The following is a 23,026-nucleotide window of genomic DNA, read 5'->3' as shown; positions in this document are numbered from 1 at the left end:
GCTGACACTCCTATTTTTTGAATATTCCGAAAATGTACCAACTTAACTATTTTCTTTACCGCTTGTCACCTTTAGCACCCCAGGTAAGCTTCACCCAGCTGACTTTGGCTGACAGCTGGGGTACACCCCGAACTGGTCACCAGTCAATAGCCCAAGGTCATCTGCAATTTTGATAAACAGCAGTTCACATTCACACCTAAAGACAATTTAAAGTCTTTGGTGAACTTAATATGCATGTTCTGGAATTCAGGAGGACAATGTGCAGTGACGCTTTTTGAAAACACATCGCTGTATTCTCAACACAACCGTAAGGTCTTGCCGATCCTCATTCACATTCTTGACATGTGAATTGAGCGCTCACATGGTGCTGTTGTGATTTATTTCATTTCCCGGCATCTCATTCATCATCCTTGACTTGTTCGCCACACAAAAAGTCCACGTTTTTGAACAACTTTCTTTCCAATTGCATTTTGGGAGCGTTTTTGAGTGACAGATGACGTCACTGGATCTTATTGCATTCTCTTCTGTTGCGGGGACTGAAAGCAAAACGAAAGACACCGAAGAGAAAAAGACAAATTAGATTCAGTTTGTTCTTTTTTTTTTCTTTCTCAATTGCGAACCAAAACAACAGAACCTAAAGATCAACTCTATTGCTGCTCAATATAATACGGCTGCAATAGCAATAATAAAAAGAATAGGATGATGCACTGTTTGAACATTTTATTCAGTGATTCTTACATGTTCCACTACAGAGGGAGTCCATGCACAACACATTGAGAATCATTATCATAGTGCATTAAGACAACAGAAAGCGTTGAAAGGCATTTCACCAAGTGGGTGGGGGTTGGAGGGTGGGGGTGCTCCAGGAGTATGAAGGACCAAATCTCCTGAAACACGCTTTATGTCCCTGTACGACTGGAGTCAAAGTTTCAATTGTATGTCAGATTATTTTCAAGTGACGGTTTGATTTTGTCACTGATTCTGTTTAGAACCTTTATGGGCAGAATTTATTGGTGCGGCGGAGACATTGTTTGGTGGCTTGAGTATTGCATTTTCGCTTTCTGCAGGTGATGTGCTTTTGTTGGCTTTATCAAGCTGCGATCTTCAACTCTCTCTGGAGTGGTTAACTGCTGAGTGCGAAGAGGGTCGGGATGAAATCAGCACCTCTAAAACGGAAACCGCGGTCTTCGGGAAAAGGGTGAAGTGTCCTCGCCGGGTTGGGGGTGAGATCCTTACCCAAGGGGAGGCAATTTATCTTGGGGTCTTGTTCTCTACTGAGGGAAGAATTGATAAAGAGATCGACAGACTGATTGGTGCAGCATCTGCCTTGGTGACGGGGGGAGAGACAAAAAGCGACGCTCTGGAGTTACCGGTCGATCTATGGTCAAAAGTTGTGGCTCATGATTGAAAGAACAAGATTGTGGTTCCAAGCTGATGAAATGAGATTCCTCCGTGATTTGTTCGGATATGGTGTGATGCTTGCTCATCTGGGAAAGGCTCAGAGTAAAGTCATCAGGATGCCTCGTGAACGCCTGCATAGCAAGGTGTTCTGTGGACTCCTGCCGGGAAGAGGCCCCACGGAGGACCCAGGAAACGCTGGAGAGACTGTATCTTGGCTGGCATTGGGATCCCCCCTGGAAGAACCGGATGAAGTGGCTGGGAAGATGGAAGCAGTTGCCTCAGGGATGCAAACTCAGATGCATAAACATCACTATTTTCAAAATTATTTTACCAGCCGCCAAAACTGTGCCGCATTTGTTTAGGAGTAGAGCAATTTTCATGTTCCAGCCACACATCATGATGATGACTCAAAACTTTCGCCAATTAGCCAATTTGTCCAGTACACAAGTTCAAATTTGGTCTTATTGCCAACAATAACTAGACTTTTTATTTTTTATTAAAAAAATGGTAGAAGCCTGAAATCCAATGTTTTGTTGTCGCTGACATCCTTGAGTTTGAGCTAATAAGCCCGTGACGTGATTTAGGTCATCTTGATGCGTAAGATGCAGAAGAAGGGTTTGAGCACGCGGACGAGGTGTCCCTTTGAAGTGCTGACTACTGTAATGATCCTGTCATGAGCATCTTTTATAAGCCTTAAACTTCATTAGGACTTGCGCATGATGCCCTTTTCATCTCCCAAAAGCTTGTCTCAGACTCAAAGTTGTTTGCTGTTAAACTGCGATGTGATGCCCGCGAGGACAAGTCGCTGATCAAAAGCATCATTAGGGAATCTCGCTGCTTAATGGGCCTCGTTTATCCCTCTAGGGGCTATATAGGAAGGGAAGGTGGGATTCTGGAGTCATTAAAGTTGCAACTTTTTAATAGCATTTTTTGCCGAGATGTTGCCGCAATCGCAGAGGGAATGGAATTGGTCTTCTGGATGCGAGATGATCATTTATTGAGGTTCTTCTTCATTGCTTCTATCCAGGAATGACCAGAAATAAAAAAAAAAATGATGATAATGTCACGCTAGAGGGCCGCTTTCTCCACATATCTACGAGATTAACACCTGAGTCTTGTAAGGTCACATGCCGGAAGGAAAAAGACTGGTCTTAGTGGCCTTACAGAGGCTCCTTTAACGACAGGATGTTTTCTAATAAAGCCAGCTGAGTCTGAAACCACAGCAGAAAATGCTCAAGTGATTAATTGCGCTTGGTGAACAACGTGTAGCCGACCTGTACTGGGAATAATTTTTCAGGAAGTAGGGGAAAAATACTAAATCCATATACAGGTAGTTCTCAGTTTATGACACTGTTCTGTTTCTGAGGGCAAAGTGTCGGAATGAGCCAGCGAAAGCATTTTGTGTATCAGCGTGAGCTATTTATTCAGTTTGGGAAAGCCCACAGTAAGTGAAACATTAGTGCGGTTTGGCTAGCTGACTCGACACCAGATAACGTGTGTGTGCTTCCAGGTCGTCACTAAAGGTCGAGTGATTTAGTGGCGCAGTAAAGCTGCTTTCATTACATTCAGGTCTGCTGAGGGTGACTGATTGTTTGCCATACAACCAGAGAGACACCGATAACACCACCCACATTCATTCTGTCTTTTGTGTGTGTGTGTGTATACTGACCCATAATATGAACATTTGGTTTTTTTCATTTTTTTGTTGTTTTTTTTCAGGGGAGGCAGGGCTGCGGTTTAGTTCCCAATATTACACTTTAGAGAATGCTGGGCGCTCATGAATGTCGCAGCCGTGATGCACGGCTGTCGTTAAAGTAAGGAGTGAAACGAAGGACACCCTTGAGGGATTGTGCTAGTCCTTAACACTCACGAGCATATCAAAAAGAATGACGATGACGTTTTAACGCACTTAAATGTTCAGCATTCGTAGTGTTCAAATCACCCTTTTGAGCGCTTTCGCAGAGGTAAGCGTACAAAACTTCACAGGTATGTTCATCCCTGGTTAAAATATTTTTTCTCCTGTAGTTAAAAAAATAAAATGACACAAAATGACCCACAAAAAAGACTGGTGACAGACTCGCACACAAATTTTTTTTTTGTCATGAACGCTTGCTAAATTGCATATGTTTTTCGTCATTGTGTGTGGGCAGAGTATGAAATACAATATATTTGAGTGTCATCTTGGTTTTGCCTTAGTCCTATATATCCATGTGACAACATTTTGCTCATATAAAAAACAAGTGGGGGGGGGGGGGCATAGTCCCCAACGGGAGTTTCACTTAGCAACATGAAATTTCTTCATCACATGTGGCCAAAGCATGGCAGCAAAGTTTGATGATGCAATGACTCCTTCCCAGCTCTGTAAACTCGCATCGACTCCTCCGTCTGGGCTGTTCATCACTGCTCGCAGCTTTAATTTGAATTTCCTTTCTTCCAGAGGGAAGGATTATGTGCAGATAGCAAGAAGGAGGGGGACAGCCCGGGCAGACAGAGAGATTGGCCGCAACTTTTATGACTGAGGAAGGGAAGTGCAAAACTCAGCAAAACATTTCCATTAGCCCACCCCTCTCCAGCCAAAAGACACTTCTATTTATAGACATTATCCAAGGCTGGTGTTACCATAGAGAAGGTTCTTTTTTTTTTTTTTTTTAAGTCACTAATCCGGATTCAAGCTATGGCTTCTAATAGCGTCCATCCTGGTCTGTGAACATGATACGTCCGTGCGGCACGCTGTCATTCCAAGATAGTCATCTAGAGATGAATGACAGAATGAAGGATGAATGTGGCCATTTACCCTCATGGGACAGATGCCCCCGGAGCCAATGGGGTTATAACGAGAAAAGGAGGAGACATTGAGGACAGAGAAGATCAGATTCCAAATCGCTACTGATCCAATTTGCTAAATGAACCACGACTAAATGTTATGACAATGCAAGCAACCGGGGAAAACCACCTGTAAAGTCGCAGAAGCTTGGATTTGCAAGAAATGGGAAAAATCCAAAATATGGAAAGAAAATATTGAAAAAAATCCAGGGAAACACCGAATCTCTGGGTGCCGCACTGCGAATAAGCAGGGGTTGACTGTAGTTTTAAGTTGTAATATCACCAATCATCACTAGATGGCCTGTCTTAGTTGCGCTTCGACAAGCCTTATACGGCTCTAGACTAGAACGTGACTAGGCCTAATGTTTTTTTGTGAATTTGGAATGATATGCAGGACAGTCATACTACCTCATTATTGTAACATTTTTGAGTGAGTTGATTTTTGTGTAAATATGTATTCACAATATAAGTGCTTGCACTAATTGTTGTTTTCTTGTTTAGAGGTTTTGTGCTATTTTTTTATGGTAAATATTAAGCAAAAAAGCCATTTGCTCTGAACCCCCCCCCCCCAGAATGTGGTTATTGTGTTGTTGTTCAGTCCTTTTGTTGGTGGGTTAGGATAGTTGATCTTTTGTACATGCATTGAAAAATGTAAATGTAAATCAAAAATGAAACATATTCGGTGCAAATATGTTATTTTGTCCATATTTAAAAAAAAGCATTTTTGCAGACATTTGGTCAGTAAGTGTGTTTTCCTATGTTCCACCCCCTTCAAAATTTAAGTTGCCCATTGCTGCTTTAGTGTGTGTGCAAACACGATTTCTTTATTTTATTTTATTTATTTTTATACGGCGTTGCAGTATTACAGATTATCACCTATTGCGAGTGGGTCTGGAACATATCCAATCCGATTCAATGCTTCAACTCTTGGATTTGGTTTCAAATGCAAGTTGGCCAAAGTAGTTATCACTCCCTACCTTGCAGTAACTCATAGCTGATGATGGTAATTAACCACTATTGATGGCCCAGTGTGATGACTGAGCAGTAGTTAAAGTTAATAAATAATCACCGCACCTGCTCCAGTGCCGTTCTGATTGTGGGGGGTTCTTATGCGACCTGGCAACATTCACTTACAACTTCACGGCAATCCACAGAAAATAGACTCTCCCTTTCTTTTAATTTTTCTTTTCTTTTGGCTTAGTTTTCATTAGTATCGGTGCTGGGCCGTGACTTTGGGATAAGAGGTCCAGGCTGGGAGAGCAGCGGCTGGCCCCCTTCGATTAATACAGGCCACGCAATCAATATGCCACTGGCATTTCTGGGCTTCCTCTGGGCTGTGGCGCTTATCTTAATGGCAGTGTGCTCCAATTTTCTTTTCTTGTGTGGACCCATCTATCATTGCTTACAAAAATATATATAAAACCTGATTTTAAATGAATTGGAGATATTGCAACTGAGTAAAAGATAAATATTTTTACTTTTAACCCTGAGTAGGACAGTAAGTACTGCTGGATTATCTCAGGACCATCTTTCTCAGGGTATCTGCGCGTTTATAGTGGACTTTTCAATTGCTGGTGTACACATATTTTGGTTTCAGGAATGCCTGCCCTCCCATTAAGTGTCAAGTTACACAACCATTTTTTAACTAGCTGTCTATATCAGATAACACGAGGGAACAATTTGAAAAAAAAAATCTGTTGACTTAGATTTTTATATTGATTCAAACAAAAATTCCTCCTGATACTGTAGTAAGACTATAGTAAGAAGAGCTTAATACCATCAGTCTCATCTACAGCTGTGTAGCAAATTATTTATGCAGTCACAATTGAAGCAGTGCAGTGAGAGGTGTGTGCAGCTCCCAATACTAACAATATACAGTATATTACATTGATTTCCCCAGTGTAATGTCTTTGGCCCTGTCATGTGTGTGTGTGTGTGTGTTTATGTATATATATATACACACAGTATACTATACACACACACACACCTTTTCATCAACCGTTTATCCACATCCATGACTCGGGAGAGCTGTAATTTTCCTTTCACACAGAACCACTATAATGTTAAAGCCAGAAGCTAAGCAGAGCTGCAGTTTGATGCAGAGATTGGCATTATCAAAGTTCCTGCAATCTTGAGGACAGTACTGCAGCCAGAAAAAAAAAAACTTTAAATTTACATGTGTAAAAGAAAGAACTGCTACTTTTTCAAATGTCATTTTTATCATGCCACTGATTCACCAGCTCAGTTTGAACCTTTGCAACAAAAGACAATAGAGTCTGTACACACTGAAGGATGAGGCATGATACCCTTTTTGAAAATGGAGCTTTTTAATCTCATTTTGGAAAAGAGCTCTTTATATCAAGCACGCCCTGCTGGCAGAAAAATATGTGATTCCTCTAACAGTGACTTGGGTTTCTGCGTAAGACCCGTCTTCCTGTTGTTCGACTTTGGCATCTGGCCAGTTACTGCAGGTGCCTCATGGGACAAGGGACAACAGCCCGATTGATTTGAGTGTGTATGTATGACTCATTGCATGCGTTAACCAGTGTATGTAGCAGATAAAGCTTTGGAGGTACATTTTATTTTTTGTTAGATGATTTTGTAAGAATGTAATAATGTATGGAATACCTTAAAAAAATAAAGAGAATAAAACGTCAGACTTTTTGTGCTTCACGGACACTCTGCTTCTTCTCCTGTTTCCGATGACTGGTGGCTGTCACATATTGTTTTCAGCAGTGATAATCCTCATGAAGCGTAGCATAAGCAGGAGATGTGGGCAGAGACCGAGATTTATGTCGACAGATTTCTTGAAATGATATGCGGTGCGTCGGCGGGCACATAGACAAAAGCAATGGCGCATCCGCTCGGCAACGATGATTCCATGATGCGTTTTGGCATTTCAAATAAAAGTACGTCTGGCGCCGGGCTGCAGTGTCGGCCAAATATCAGCGCTCACTGTTGCTGCATTAGACACACTTGCACAATCTGTGGCGATCAAATATAAGGCAGAATTGGATTCTGACAAGTGTACCCGAAGCTAGTATGGTTTACTGCTGTTGTCAAGACTCACAAAGTTGCAGCACCCTGCACGTACTTGCGACTTTGGTCTCCTTCGACCTGTCACCAACACCTTTTAAGCCAAGGCAAGTGAAAGAGAAGAGCTGTTTACAACAATCTTTGGTCTGTGCTCTTTAGAGTGGAACTTAATTTATTTGGTCACCAGAATTTGGATAACAGATTGGGTTGCATTGATAAAGTTCCCATACCACTGGTAATGAATATAGTGTCCTTAAATGGGAATCATGCATAGAGCTGAACAGAAGTGGTGCAAGGATAGATTCTTGTGGGTTGCCTTAACCATTTGAGATGCACAAATTCATTATTGCCAATCCAAATGGAGGACTGAAACCAATTTACGATAGTTTCTGTAATGCCAATAACACATTAAGTTCTATCTGTAAGAAGAATTTAAAAAATCATGGGTCCGAGGACAGCACCCTGTGGGATACAGGGCCACACAGAAGGACTATATATATCAATCAAGCATTCCATTTACGGTAATTTACTGTAATGTAATGTGATGGTGGATGCACACTTTGGATTTGTGGTTGACATGTATGCCTTACAATTTCGAGGTGTTTGATGTGCATCGCCTCTATTAATGTTTGAGAGTGTCTTTAAAGGATTTACAAAATTTTAGCAAGGTAATGTTAAAGCTGTCAACTGTGATGTTAAAATGCAACCATTGTCTGTGTAGTTAATCAAGGTTTTATTTTGAATCCAGACAAATTTTGAGATCCACAGAGGATGAATAAGGAAACCGGACTCTTGTTGAAATTTCAAATTTAGTCAATAGGCTGTAACTCTTGGCCTGAGCTGAAGCAAAACTGCATTGCAATCCCTTACAAAAGTCTTTCCAAAACTTTTGGGGGCTGACCTTCTAACTGGGAACTACAATACTTCTCCCTCTGCAGACTGCAAAACAAGACCACGGAAATTGCCAAGACTCACTCTTCCCTCTTTTTCCTTCCCAAAACAATTTGTCACTGCTTCTGCTGTTTCTATCTGTGACAACCTGTAGGCCGCTTACCTCAGTGAGTGACAAAACATGTCACCCTGAGTCACTTTCACTCTCTTCCCGGCTGGCGTTTTGGACTTACCAGCGCCGTCTCAGCATCAGTCAAGGCTAAAATGGGCGAGTCTGATGGAGACATGCCGGGCTGCGTTTTTCTTAACGCAGAGACCTATTTGCAAACAAAATCATCAGGAGATATTCCCCCACAAGGCACCATCTGGCTGCCGCCTGCGCGTACCTGCCTCCATCACCAGTGCTTCTATTTATAGACGCTCTCGTGTCCACCACCCCCATGTTGCTTCCTGTAAAAAAAAAAATTGATAAATAAAACAACCAAAATCTACCTGAAGGCTCTGCTGACAGGTGATCCTTCAACGCATCTTCCGATAACAAATCATGAAATAGGTTGAAACCTCGTACAGTGGTACCATCACCATCACCAAAGATTGTATGTTGAACAAGTCAACAACGCTGACAACAAACCTCATCATTTTTGGCAACCTGATTCAGGTTTTTTTATTTCTGATTCTACAAAATAACTTCACACAAGGAGTCTGAGGAATATATCATGATACAAATTTCTTATTTTACAAAATATCTTCATACAACAGTGTTTGAGTGATACATCTTGCTACAAATGCCAAAGAATCACAGTCTATCGATCAATGCTTCTTTGGACAACCAGAACGGGCGTGCTCCTTTCCAGAGAAAGGCCGCCAATTATATTGTTTGTCATCATTTGATGACTATTTTTGAGCCTTGGTTATGAAACTCAACAACCTCCCGCCCCACGCCGCCCCCACCCCACTCCTCCCAACTTGTATTGGCACAGGGGGGCGGCAATATTTTCGCAGATTTCACGCCAACACCCGCAGAGTGTGAGCTGAACCGCGGCGGGCTATTGGGGTTATCAATAAAGTGATTAGAGTCTCATCTAAGAGAGGTGCTGACTGAATACTCATCACTCGTATTATGCTATTGAACAAGCACTCCCCAGCCGGGGGGAATGATATTAAAAGCCCTAATAGAGATGTGCACTTGCAAGCTTGTTAGGCATTTGCTGCATTTTGATAAGGTCCACAGCGGCTACATTTGCCTTGTTGGCGAAATCCAACTTGAATGACAATGCAATATGTTATAGAGCGCGGTACCTTGCCCCGACTTACACCTTTTTTTTTGCATCGCGAGCTGTCGCTTGGTTGCTTTTGTGATACGAGCCAGAATTTGACTTGGGAGCGGGCTTCAGACACATCGCTGCTCAAGTTGAAGTGAAACGCTCAATGTTGCACTTTCAGATTATTGAGCGGAAAAAGTAGCCGTACATACAAATATGAACTGACGTGTGTGTGCATGCGTGAGTGAGAGAGAGGGCGTGAGACTACTGAAAAGACGCTACAAAAATGCGGGGGGTTTTTTTCCAGACAAAAATGCCACATCATTAATTTGGATTATTTTGTCATTTTATGTTCACTGTTCTGTTGATGGCGGCACGGGCACCCGCAGCGGCTCCTCTCTCTCCTGTGGTTGAGAGGAAAGAAATTTCATCTGTGCTGTATGTTGCACATAGAGCACATTTGACAATAAAGTTGACTTGAACTTGAACTTGAATATCAACTGATTTGGAGAAAAGTGTAGCCTAGAGTGAAAACTATTGAATTGTTTTGTTCTATACTTAACAGATTTTTTGGAGTCTGGTCTGTCACTGGGAATAAGTGTTGCCAAAAAGCAAAAGAAAAAGCAAAATCACACGCAGAGCCTTGAATGGAGTGCAGTCTTACATGATATGCAGACTTCTCGCATCATGCCTAACTGCAGTTCAAATTTGGAAGTGAAAAAAAAAGGCATTCAGAGCGGATCCCCGCTTAACTGAGGTCTTCAAAGGATGATGTCATGCAAAAAAAAAAAATAATAATAAAAAATCACAAAATGTTCTCTTTGTTACCCATTACAGATACTGGCAGCGCTTAACACACATGTTAATCAGTAAAAATAATGAATACCTTATCAGTGAGCCCATCTGCTACGATTAAATATAAAGACTTATCATTAATATAATAGATTTTAACAATAAGTGTGTCGTTTAGCATTCCGATATGGTAATATCGTCTTTATTAGTCACACTATGACAACAAACTTGATATGAGAATGGTGCCCGCCTTTCGGAATAGCGTAAAAATGACAAAAAATGGACCTAAATGTTTGTCACAGGACAGCGACGATACTTTTTTTTTCCCCAAAGTGGGCGACTGGATAGTGCGCACACCGCACATCATCCCTTAAAATCTTTATTTCATTTATTTGAAACCCTTTCCATTGTAATTGAGATTGTCACGTGCAATGCCAATGCAGGTGTCCTATCTGAACACCACAGCACACTCACATCTCAATAAAGTACATCACCAACAGAACAAAAGCCATCGTCTTGAAGCCGGTCTACACTTTTCATACGCAAATCTTCACACATTGTAGCCATAGCTGATGGCTGATGATGTCACAAATTCCCAAAAGAATATTTGCAACAAATGAAAACTAAATACTCGGCTGCTTTTATAAACATGCCAAGGTTGCGTCCAATTTAAAAATACAGCTTTTGATGAACTGAAATCATCAGCAAGCAGATGTGCTCGGCACACTTCTCTATTTAGGTGCTGTAAAAGCCTCTCGCTCTCTTTTAGGATGGATTTCGCCAGTCATCCCGACGTGGGAACAATTAGTCAATGTGCATAGATCAGCACCTCAATAATTACAGATTGAGTTATTACTCAAAAGCTCATAAACATATTGATTGCTTGCATATTCCCTGAAATGTGCAGAAAACGCATGTTTCCCCTCTTTGGCTCAACTGTGCACAACGTTTTTCGCTCCTGACAAATCTCTTGATTTGTATTTGGTGTGTGTTTGTGTGGCGTGATTATGGAGTGTGCACAGTGTTGGCAGGGAAACACAACGATATGTGTGAAGAGGTGAGACCTCCCTCCTATGGGCAACAAAACAAACAAAAAAAAAACCTTGCAACAAAAATGAGCAAGCAAATAATCACTGTACCCAAGAGTAAATTTGTTCCTTGAAATGCTCCTCCAGAACCGAAGATAACCATTAGCATGCCAACGTGGTGGGCAGGTGTGTTATTATCGTGACGCATCTCCGCCTGGCTAACCGTTATATAGACGTGTATACTGTAGATACACACCGCCTACTCATCTGGGATTATTGTGTTAGTTGAGTAGTCTAAAAGGAGAAAAACATCTCATTTCATTCGTCACATTGTGCATCCTTTCTACAACTTCGAGGTACCCAAAGCACTTTAACATTCTCGACGCATTCACCTACTGACGGAGAAATCGGGAGCAACTGAGGGTTCAGAACCTTACAATTGGGCATGTGGACGTGGGCACAGGGGTTGAGGATCAAACCCACAACCTTCAGGTTGAGAGGCGACCACTCTGCCAACGGATTCATGCTGCCCCCTGACTGCTCAGTACAAAAGAAAAACAGAAGGTACATCTCATATAAAACCACTTTCTCCATAATTACAAAAACGGTCCCCCACCGTGTGTTCCCACAGTGAAGCAACACTGTACAAAGTCGGCTTGGTTTCTAAAGCGAATTGTTCCACTACTTTTCGTTCGGTAAAATCATCTCTGCTCAGTGCAATCTGACTAACCGCATGAAGGCAATCCATCCATCTGTGTTTTATGCTTATCCTGTCAGGGAGTGTGATAAACTCAGTCATAAAGGAGGGACTCGGAGTTGAGCTGCTGCTCCGCTGCATTGAGAGGAACCTGATGAAGTGGCTGGGGCATCTGGTTAGGAAACACCTTGAACGCTTCCCTGGTGAGGTGTTCTGCGCACGTTTCACCGGGGGGATATCTCAGGGGACGACTCAGCACATGCTGGAGATATTACGTCTCCCTGCTGGCTTGGGAATGCCTGCTGGAAGATCTGGACGAAGTGACTGGGGAGAGGGAAGTCTGGGCTTTCCTGCTAGAGCTACCACTCCTGTAACCAGACCTCGATTAAGAGAAACAAAATGGATGGATAGATGGAAGGATGGGTCCTATCAGCTTCGAGGGTGAGCTGGAGACTATCCCAGCTGACTTTAGACGAGAATGAGGACAAGTGCTCCGGAAAACGGATGCACGGATAGAAAAATGAACATGATTTGCGGTGAGGATTGTCCATTAAAAGTTCCAATATGAGCTGCTAAGAATCTTGGTTTGTCTATTATTCGAAATCCAAAGTGCATAATCAACCCTGAAAAATGGTAGCTGTTACAAAGGCAACCCATTATCGACACTCAGCTCGGCCGCCTTGTTACAAACCAAACCATGAGGTTCTCTACCAACATCCTCTATGGGAATTAAAGGTTTAATTACTGCAGACAAATGAGCACCGTATAGTGAACGCTGACAAGAACCCTTTTTTTTTTTTTAACCCCAGCCTTATCTACTCTTCCTCCATTTCCTTACTTTCTGGCCCCCTAAATCTTTGGCGGTTAAACAGGGGGCAAAATGAATGGTGTCGTTGATACAATAGAAGCGGCGGAACAATGAAGACGTATGGTTCTATGTAGAGCGTATTCATCTTTTAGATAAAATGTAACATTAGCAGGGGAAGAACCATGGGCACGGGTTTGAAAGCTTTCCACTATCAGGATTCTCTTTCAACCACCAACAGCAATGAGCTGCATTTGCTGCTGCAATATGCTAATGGGACTGCTGCGGGTTTGTGAACCATGTTGTTTCCTTGAAAAAAAAAATGGCTTTGTTAATTGACTGATTATTTGACTTTAAAAGTAACTTGTTTAAGATACCGATGACTTCATATTAAAAGTAACAAAGTCACATTAAACATTACTTTATTACAGTAATCCCTCGTTTATCACGGTTAATGGGGACCGAAACCACCCGCGATAGACAAAAATCCGCGAAGTAGTGCCCCCCAGGGGTATATGTACATGTGTATGAGTATAAATAATATTTATAAGGCCACATTTAATGGTGTACATGCATGTTTGTAGTAATTAACATTACGTGCTATATACTAATATATTTAAACATGTATAAGTTAGGTTAGGTTAGTGTATGAATAACGAAATACAGTGAACACATGTATGTAGTGCTGTATGTGTTGCTCTATGTGGCTTGCTGTTGTTTTGCTGACTTTCACTGCCTCTCGCGGCCTTTTTGCGGCATTTTCACATTAAAAAAATAATAATTATGAATATGTTTGAAAAAATCCGCGATGCACTGAGGCCGCGATAAACGAACCGCGAAATGGCGAGGGATCACTGTAGTTCCATTCAACAGATGCCAACAACCTCGCTTGACAGAAAATTGAGCCAGTTTTGCCAAACACTCTCTTCGGAAGTACCTGTAGGTCTTTAAGCGCGTGACGTCACAAAGACAACTCAACTCAACTCAATTGTATTTATAGAGCACTCTAAAACAGCCATCACTGTATAAAAAGTGCCGTACATGGAGCAAATATCATATACTGTATACAACAATAAAACAATAAATTAATAACAAAGAGAGTAGAAAGCACAAAACAGTAAAACTAAGATCAAGTCTGAGTCATGCTGATTCAAATGCCAAAGAATACAAATGAGTTTTGAGATGACTTTTAAAGATGGGAAGCGAGGGGGCTTGTTCGAATGTTCAGTGGGAGGTCATTCCAAAGAGAGGGACCAGCAACGGAAACGGCTCGATCCCCTCTGAGTCTCCGCTTAGTTCTCGGTACTTCTAATAATGTCTGGTCCGCAGACCTGAGGTGCCGTGCAGGTGTGTAGGGGCGGAGGAGCTCAGAGAGGTAAGGTGGAGTGAGGCCATTTAAAGATTTGAAAATAAATAATGGGATCTTAAAAGGCGTTAAAAGACAAAGGCGTTGATGCACTGCTGGCCCATTCGCATCTTTATTCGAGGCCCCGCCGATTCGTGCTCAGCCCCAGGCAGAACAATTAAACACTCTTCCGCTAGATAGAGGTCAATCTGCTGGATGATTATGTTGTGGGGGTCAATCTTTACGATTTCCACAGACTGTAGGTTCTCCAACCCGGCTCTAAAATGTTTAAAGTGCGTATCATACCAGGTTTCATTTCTTATTGGGTATTACTCTTCATATGCAGAGCCTGCCAACACATTACTTCCTCTGTCCAGATGATGCAATGTTTCCAGAGGCAGTCTCTGCACTTTTCCTGGAAACATTTGAACAGGCGCGGCATTAATAATCCATGCGATACGTGTCCACGCGTAAATGCGGCACAGCGCTGTAAGTGCATGTCCTCGGTCGGCCACTGCTTTTTTGTTCCCTGAGATCTTTTTTTTTTTTTTTGGAGGGCTGAGCTGTGATTGATGACACAAGGGCTGGATGGGGAGATAACGTGCCTGGGCCGGGAGAGTTCTGCTGTTCGCCCGCAGGAAGAGAGCGAGGGAGGACAGTGTTGGGTAATATAACAGTCAGTATATTTATATGGTGTGAGAGAGAATTGAATTACTGGGCTCATCCCACAGAAACGGGTCTGTTATGATACATGTCAATACGTCAGTGCAAGTAAAATTGTACCAGTGTTCATCATTGTTGTGGTGGGTGGCAAGGTTGATTCTTTTTGGACTTGCAGCTGGTTGCACACTTTTTTTTTTGTTTTTTTAGAGAAGCTGTTCGAATGTATAACTCAAAGAGTCCTCATCAGGCCCACCTGAAGCCGATTTATCTCTGCACGTTGAATACTGCCCCCCCCCCAGTACACATACCGTGCATATATCATATGCAATTCAAACATCTTGCATTTTCATTTCTGCTGCACCCACACCGCACAACTTTTGCGTCTTTGCACACATTTAAACTGCGAATAAGCACATAGAATGTGGAAATGTGCCGTGGTATGACAATAAAATCCATTTTCCCTCCCTTGTGATCAAAGTTGGCAAAGGCTCCATTGTCGGAAATCTCTGAAAGATAATCCTGAGTGATTTCAGAATCAGAATCAGAATCATCTTTATTGGCCAAGTATGTAGAACACACAAGGAATTTGTCTCCGGTATAAGACGCTGCATTAGTATCATCGTAAACAACAAATCATTGAACCATTTTAGAGTAACCAGTAGCAGTATTTGTAGTACAAGAAGAGTGACTACGTCAGTGACTGTTTAAGGAGTTAATGGCTAGAGGGAAGAAGCTGTTTAAGTGTCTACTGGATTTGGTGCGCATGGATCTGTAGCGTCTGCCTGAGGGGAGTAGCTGGAAAAGGTGGTGGGCAGGGTGCGGGGGATCCAGGAGGATTTTCCGTGCCCTTGTCTTGATTCTTGCAGTGTGCAAGTCCTCAAGAGTGGGTAGGGCGGTGCCGACGATTTTTTCCGCCGTCCTAACTGTCCGTTGAAGTCGGATTTTGTCCTTTTTTGTGGCGGCCCCAAACCAAACCGTGATGGAAGAACACAGGATTGATTTGATGACTGCCGTATAGAACTGTCGTTGCACCTCCTGTGGCAGGCCATGCTTCCTCAGCAGCCTCAGGAAGTACATCCTCTGCCGGGCCCTTTTCAGGATGGAGATGGTGTTGACTTCCCACTTCATGTCCTGGGAGACTGTGATTTCCAGGAACTTGAAGGTCTCGACGGTTGACACAGGGCAGTTGGATAGTGTGAGGGGCAACTGTGGAGAAGAATGTTTCCTGAAGTCCACGATCATCTCTACAGTCTTGAGCGTGTTCAGCCCGAGGTTGTGTCGGCTGCACCAGAGCTCCAGCTGCTCCACTTGTTGGCGGTACGCAGACTCGTCGCCGTCTTTGATGAGACCGATGACCGTGGTGTCGTCTGCCAACTTTATGAGTTTGACAGCTGGATCTGTTGAGGTGCAATCGTTTGTGTAGAGAGAGAAGAGCAGTGGAGAGAGGACACATCCCTGTGGGGCTCCAGTGCTGGTGGTGCGTATTGATGATGTTGTTGCTCCCAGTCTCACCTGTTGTGTCCGTCCCGTCAGGAAGCTGAGGATCCACTGGCAGATCGTAGGGGACACACCGAGGTGGAGAAGTTTGGGGGTGAGGAGTTCCGGGATGATGGTGTTGAACGCAGAGCTGAAATCCACAAACAGAATCCTTGCGTAGGTCCCTGTGCTGTTGAGGTGCTCGAGGATGTAGTGCAGACCTATGTTGACTGCGTCTTCCACAGACCTGTTTGCCCGGTAGGCAAACTGGAGAGGGTCCAGCAGGGGTCCGGTGACGTTCTTTAGGTGGTTCAGCACAAGGCGTTCAAAGGACTTCATGACCACAGACGTCAGGGCGACAGGCCTATCGTCGTTCAGTTCCGATGTTGCCGATTTCTTGGGAACTGGGATGATGGTAGACCGTTTGAAGGAGGATGGGACCTCACACAGCTCCAGAGATCTGTTGAAGATTTGTGTGAAGACCGGAGCCAGCTGGTCAGCGCAGACTTTCAGGCAGGAGGGGGACACTTTGTCGGGCCCCGCAGCTTTCTTGATCTTATTGTTCACTGTTTGGGGGGGGGTGGCATTCTATAGTTAGTGATTGCTTTCAGGCCATTCCATACAGATGCAGAGTCGTTAGCAGAGAACTGTTTTTTCAGCCTCTCTGCATAGCTTCTCTTAGCGATGTTAATTTCCTTTGTCAATTGGTTTCGGGCGTGTTTGTACAGTGCCCGATCTCCACTTCTAAATGCGGCCTCTTTCTCTTTCCTGAGTTGCCTGAGTTTGGGAGTAGACCATGGCTTGTTATTGTTGAAGGAGCGGAAGGACTTCGTTGGTACACACATGTCCTCACAGAAACTGATGTATGATGTTACAGTGTCTGTGTATTCATCCAGTGTGCCCGTTGAAGTTTCAAAGACGCCCCAATCAGTGCAGTCTAAGCATTCTTGTAGAGCTAGCTTTGCTTCATCTGTCCATTTTTTCACAGTCTTAACAACCGGTTTAGCACATTTGAGTTTCTGTCTGTATGTAGGTATTAATTGGATTAAATTGTGGTCAGAAAGACCCAATGCTGCACGGGCGACCGATCTGTATGAATTTTTGATTGTTGTATAGCAGTGGTCTAGAATGTTGCCTTCTTTGGTGAAACAGTCGATGTGCTGCTTATATCTGGGAAGTTCACGGTTAAGATGTGCTCTATTAAAATCGCCCAAAATTATCAGGGGTGACTCTGGGTATTTTAGTTCGAGTTTGTTTACTTGTTCGGCTAGCGTTTGTATCGCCGTGTTAGCGTTAGCTTGTGGCGCAATGTAAACACCAACTAGTAAAAAGGAGGTGAACTCACGTGGCGAGTAGAATGGCTTGCAGTTTAAAGACAGCGACTCCAGGTCCGGGCTGCAGTGTGCGTCGAGCTTCGTGACATCAGTGCACCATTCTTTGTTGATATAGAAGCAAATCCCGCCACCTTTCGATTTCCCTGATAGCTCCGTGTTGCGGTCGGCTCGGAGAAGGCGGAAGCCGGGTAGATGTAGCGCGGAATCCGGGTGGCGGTCACTGAGCCAGGTTTCAGTGAAGCAGAGCGCAGCAGAACGTGCAAAGGTTTTGTTGGTCTTTGTGAGGAGAAGAAGTTCATCCATCTTGTTTGGCAGAGATCGTAGATTAGCAAGATGGATCGATGGGAGCGGGGTTCGAAATCCGCGCTGCCGGAGCTTGACGAGCACGCCGGCTCTCTTCCCCCTCCTCCGGCGGCGTTTCCATGCTCCGTACAGCGCAGCCGCTCCGCTCGCGATTAGCTCCGAAAAACCTTGTGGGTTTTCGTGTGCTGGTGAAAAAAGACCGAGCGTAGACTCCCCAATGCGCAGCAACTTTTCCCTCGTGTAAGTAAGCCGCTCAGGGTCGCCAAAAACTAACGAAAATGACAAAAACAGGGATAATACTAGGGAGCGTGTGACCGAGGCTGCCATACCTGTCGGCGCCCGATGATGACTGTGGTGTGGGGTCGCTGAGCCGAAAAAAATACAACTTTGTCGTTTTTAAATTCCGACTTATTCTCGTAACATTTCAGATTTTTCTCTTGTACAGTCTCTGTTTTCTTTCTTTTTTTTTTTGCAAAGAATGTGTTCCTTACTGTTATACGTAATACAAATCCTTTTCTTCCATAATAAATGTAATTATGTGACACAACAAACAAGTTACAATTAGAAAATAAATTTGGAACATTGTTTTTCTTGGAAAAAAAACAATAAGTAAGAACTGCACTTTTTTTGTTATTCGTGACAGGTTTATAAAATTTGTAATTTCCTAGCGATGCCACAAGATGGTGGCAAAGCACTTTTTCCTATTGGACAAGGCTATGACCTGATTAAATGAAGCTCCTCCTGTCACTGATTCCCCACAAATTCCACAAATAGGCCAATTTGCAAATGCCAAACTGCAAATATGCTGTGGTTTACTCTATATTCCAATATATATGTGTTTTTTTTTCAGGAGCTTGCTTGAACTCCTTGATAGAAAACCCCTTACATTAAGTGCGCATGCAACGGTGGGAGGTCTTGTTATGCCGGGGAGGCAAATAGGAACACGCTAATGTAATTTCATTTTATACGCATGGCACAGCCGACAGGCAAGAGCAATGTGAACGAAAACCTGCACAGGGCCTCGCCGCCGGCGCTCCATCAAATCAATGCGACGTGGGAGGCGTGCGCAAACAAAATGCGCGCTCGGGCAAGAGCGCACGCACCCACAGTAATCACCCACAGACGCACGGAGACACTCAAACACACTGTGTCTTCAATCTCATATCATCTGGCTCGGTCTCACTTAGCCTGTGCATGCATCAATCTCTTGCTCTTTTTTTTCCCTCCTGACTCAAATATAAACAAAGTGTGGTACACACAACACACACATTTCCTCAAAATAGTAGCGTCCAAACCTTTCTTCAGACAAAACACCTCAATTAGTCTCCAGTCAGCCACATTAGACCATGAGACACCTTCCTCATACCATAAAGACACCATTTATTGTGACTCACTCTTATATACAGCGTAGCTAATTTACAGAATATCCACCCGCATATCTAGTTTGCCCACCGATGACACAACCATCTTGGCATGGTAAGAATCCAGAGGCCCTTTCAACAGATGGCCAGAGTCTGGCCCCTGCATCACATTGTTTGAAACAATATTAAGGGTACAGGACTATCATGCAGCAAAAACAAAAACAAAACAAACAAAAAACATCAACAGGGTTTGCTTTCGAAGCTTGGTCATGGAATTGATTAAATTCGTAAGTCAGGATAACACCTTTCTGATCAGGGTTACAATAGTTTTGGATTTTTCAGTATAGTTATTTTGTATTTCATTTTGATAAAAAAAATATTAGTTTTATTATTTTTTTTGAGTTTTTAAAAATAATTATATTTTTAAAATGCTTGGCTTGAAACTGAGTTATTATCATTAGTTTTAGTATTAGTTTAACTTTTTTTTACTATACAAAGTGTGTGTGAATTGCAAGATTAAAAAAAGGTCACTAAGCATTGTGTAATAAAGTGTAGTAAACAGACCTTCCTTATTCTGTATGCCCATATACAGTACTGTAGTAATATAAAAATAACTACATTTAAATTGAACACTGAAATCCCATGTATGATATCAATTGACAAAGATGAAAATGCAGAGTATTATAGCTAGTTTTAGTTAGTTTTATAAGCATAAAATCGGGTTGCACTTAGTTTTTTTTAAAGCATATTCACTTTTATTTTATTACATTCTTTTTGTTTTTGTTATTTTGTTCGGTTTTGTGAACTATAACAACCTCAAATCTTGACGCATTAAAATCAACTATAAAAGAGCAGTTATCACTGGCTATTGAAAACTTCCCTCCCACGGGAACCTCATCATAATGTCAAAACTGTATGCATCTGTATTGGATAATGACATCGGGGTCGGGTGTTTAGCTCATTCTCTCCATCTCATCTGCAGACAACAGTTCTGACAGATACGACCTGGCTTGCTCCTACCGCTAGGTGACACATTCTTTATTTATTTCTGCTCTCCTCCTCTTTGCTATTTACTCCGTAGTGCTCTGAACCCTCCAGCTATTGTCAGTTCAGCTCGCCTCCCATGTCCGGAAAAAAAAAGTAAAATACTAAAATGGATTTACACAAGGTTTACCATCAACCCGCTCCTCGTTTTTCATTCCGACGCGAGCCATTCGTCAATGCTGACCTGGTCACTGTTCTCCAATGGCTGTTCTCTGTCAAGCCCTTTGCAGAGGAGCTTCAAGCGCATCTTGACCCGCGTTCGATATTATTCCGCTGGAGCCGTACAACATCCTATATCATCAGCCTTCAGCTCAGAAAATAGCTAAAGGAGAACTTCCAAAACTTGTAGCGCATGCATCCCTTGAGAGTGTGCAGGTATGAAAATGATACCTTTGCATTGTTAACTTCATTGCATATCACAGTTAAGAATGCCACTTTCAAACGTTAATTGTACAGTCAATAAAGGTTGATGATGCGAACAGTTGGAACAAATTAAAAGACTTGACAATGATTTCCTATGGGAAATATTGCTTTGAAATGAGAACAATTTGCCGGAACAGATAGTGTTCCATTTTGGAGATTCTCAAGCAAAACAGTTCTATTGGGCCGAATAGGAAGCAAGTAAGTGATTACATGCACTTATAACCAAATCTCGTAAGGCGGTGGTGGTCCCGCACGTGGGCTTGAATATAAACTCTGTGTTCTTTGACAAGCTCGGAAATGAGCTACTATGTAACGCCGCTCAACATCGACATGCTCTATTCAGAATTCAGCAGACTTTGTGCAACTACGCGATTGACATGACGGCATCCATTCCGATGAGATACCCTCGCGCTCTGTGCACAATTAATTTGATACAAGTGCTCCATCTCCCCCCCAACATAAATCCTGGATGATTATGCCGTGTTCAGGACAAAAAGGCTTGTGTGACTATTTCCATCTTCCCCGGGCTAGAGGGGGAAAAAAAATAGACGAAGGGAAATTAGTTTTGTTGTATTATGTAGATGTGACGCATTCTGCCGCATAGACAGCATTCAGCAGTCAGCCTTTGAATGGGTCAAGGTTATGAAAGTAAAAAAACATCCTCCATTTGATTGACTTTGAAATATATATATATATATATATAGGGCGGCCCGGTAGTCCAGTGGTTAGCACGTCGGCTTCACAGTGCAGAGGTACCGGGTTCGATTCCAGCTCCGGCCTCCCTGTGTGGAGTTTGCATGTTCTCCCCGGGCCTGCGTGGGTTTTCTCCGGGTGCTCCAGGTTTCCTCCCACATTCCAAAAACATGCATGTCAGGCTGATTGGATGCTCTAAATTGTCCCTAGGTGTGAGTGTGGGCGTGGATGGTTGTTCGTCTCTGTGTGCCCTGCGATTGGCTGGCAACTGATTCAGGGTGTCCCCCGCCTACTGCCCGGAGATGGCTGGGATAGGCTCCAGCACCCCCCGCGACCCTAGTGAGGATCAAGCGGTTCGGAAAATGGATGGATGGATATATATATATATATATATATATATCTTTTTAAATCAGTTTTATTTGGAATAATCCATTTCATCCAAAGTGTCAACATCATAAAAGCTGACCTTAATTGTAGACAAGGTTTTAAATGACATTTTAACATTCTTAATACTCTTAAATTTACATTCTTAAATGCTGCTTCACTTTGTTTGTTCCTGGTTCTGGGAACACACAAGCGATTTGTCCCAGACGACCTGAGGGGTTTCTTTATATTTCATTTGATTAAGAATTTTTGGTGACACTCACATGCATTTTTGTAGCAGCAGGCCAGTCGCCAGCTCGTGTCAGAAACAAACAGATGTACTTATATTCAGGACACCAGTTATAGAAGATCGAAGTCTTTGTTTACAAAAAGTTGTTCAATACCGGCTCTGAAAAACCTCTTGTGAAGCCCAAATTGGGAAGTCGAAACCTATCATAATCAGAAGGGGAAAAGAAAATACTTTTAAAGTGCTAAAAACAGCGGTAACCGTTTCCAACTAACCTGACAGTGAAATGCTCGCAAAAGCTGGACACACAAAAGGGTCTTGGACACCACTGGAGTCGCCACTCTTTTAAATGAGTCCGGTAATTTCTGGAGAATGGTTAACATACAGAGGTAAGGTGATGTCCAATGAGGTGCTGATGACACAACAATTAAGGCACATTTTAAAAGGTGGCTAGGCTTCCGCAATGTGACCATCTTAATGACTTCGAGTTGTCAACCTGCGGTCTCATGAAGAATGATCCCATGCGCTAATAAACACGTTGTAAAAGTAATTGTGAAAAATCCCTTTTTCCTGTTGCCCCCCCCGTAAGAAGAACGCAATTAAGAATCTGGCGGATGGGTCTGGAAATCAGCCAGCTGCTGCGGGTTAATAGATAGGGTTTGGCCAAACGTCTGCGAGGTGACCGCTAGGCTGTCAACCGGCTGGGATAAGGTTACCCATCGTAAGCGTACATGCACTTCTCTTTCGTGGGCTGTGTAGTTGTCACCGGAGATGATAAAACACCTTGACTCTCTCCTCCCTCCTCCTTTATCCTAACCTTCCTCGCCGTCGACCAAGGCCAAAACAAGTACAGTGCTGACACGTGGTGGCGGCAGTGGTGGTGTTGGGGGGTGGGGGGGGGGTGGACTTGGCAGACTCTCGAGCCTCCGAGTGAAGCGTCTCTATTGACTCAGGGGGGCTCCAGCGATCTAAGACAGAAACACAATCTCTGGGGAAAAACAAAACAAAAAACAAGAGGCTGCCTGTACCGTGATGCCTG

General features: G+C 43.1%; 1 protein-coding gene across 4 annotated transcripts in view; it reads right to left on the bottom strand.

Moving 5' to 3' along the window:
• insyn1 (inhibitory synaptic factor 1) overlaps positions 1–23,026 on the bottom strand; it is a 75,185-nt gene that overhangs the window by 12,575 nt on the left and 39,584 nt on the right. The window contains exon 1 of one of the 4 annotated variants that reach the window (XM_086107547.1): positions 8,385–8,464. The exons of the other annotated variants lie outside the window; for them this stretch is intronic. Within the exon in view, the coding sequence (XP_085963673.1) occupies positions 8,385–8,438 (54 nt within the window). The 5' untranslated portion in view covers positions 8,439–8,464. Of the gene's footprint in view, positions 1–8,384; positions 8,465–23,026 lie in introns of those variants that run through there. 4 annotated transcript variants of the gene reach the window in all.

The sequence above is a fragment of the Hippocampus guttulatus genome, chromosome 3, assembly GCF_054856545.1.
Source record: "Hippocampus guttulatus isolate MCC_2025c chromosome 3, RoL_Hgut_1.0, whole genome shotgun sequence".
Lineage (NCBI taxonomy): Eukaryota > Metazoa > Chordata > Actinopteri > Syngnathiformes > Syngnathidae > Hippocampus > Hippocampus guttulatus.
This window is presented reverse-complemented; position numbering and strand designations above follow the sequence as displayed.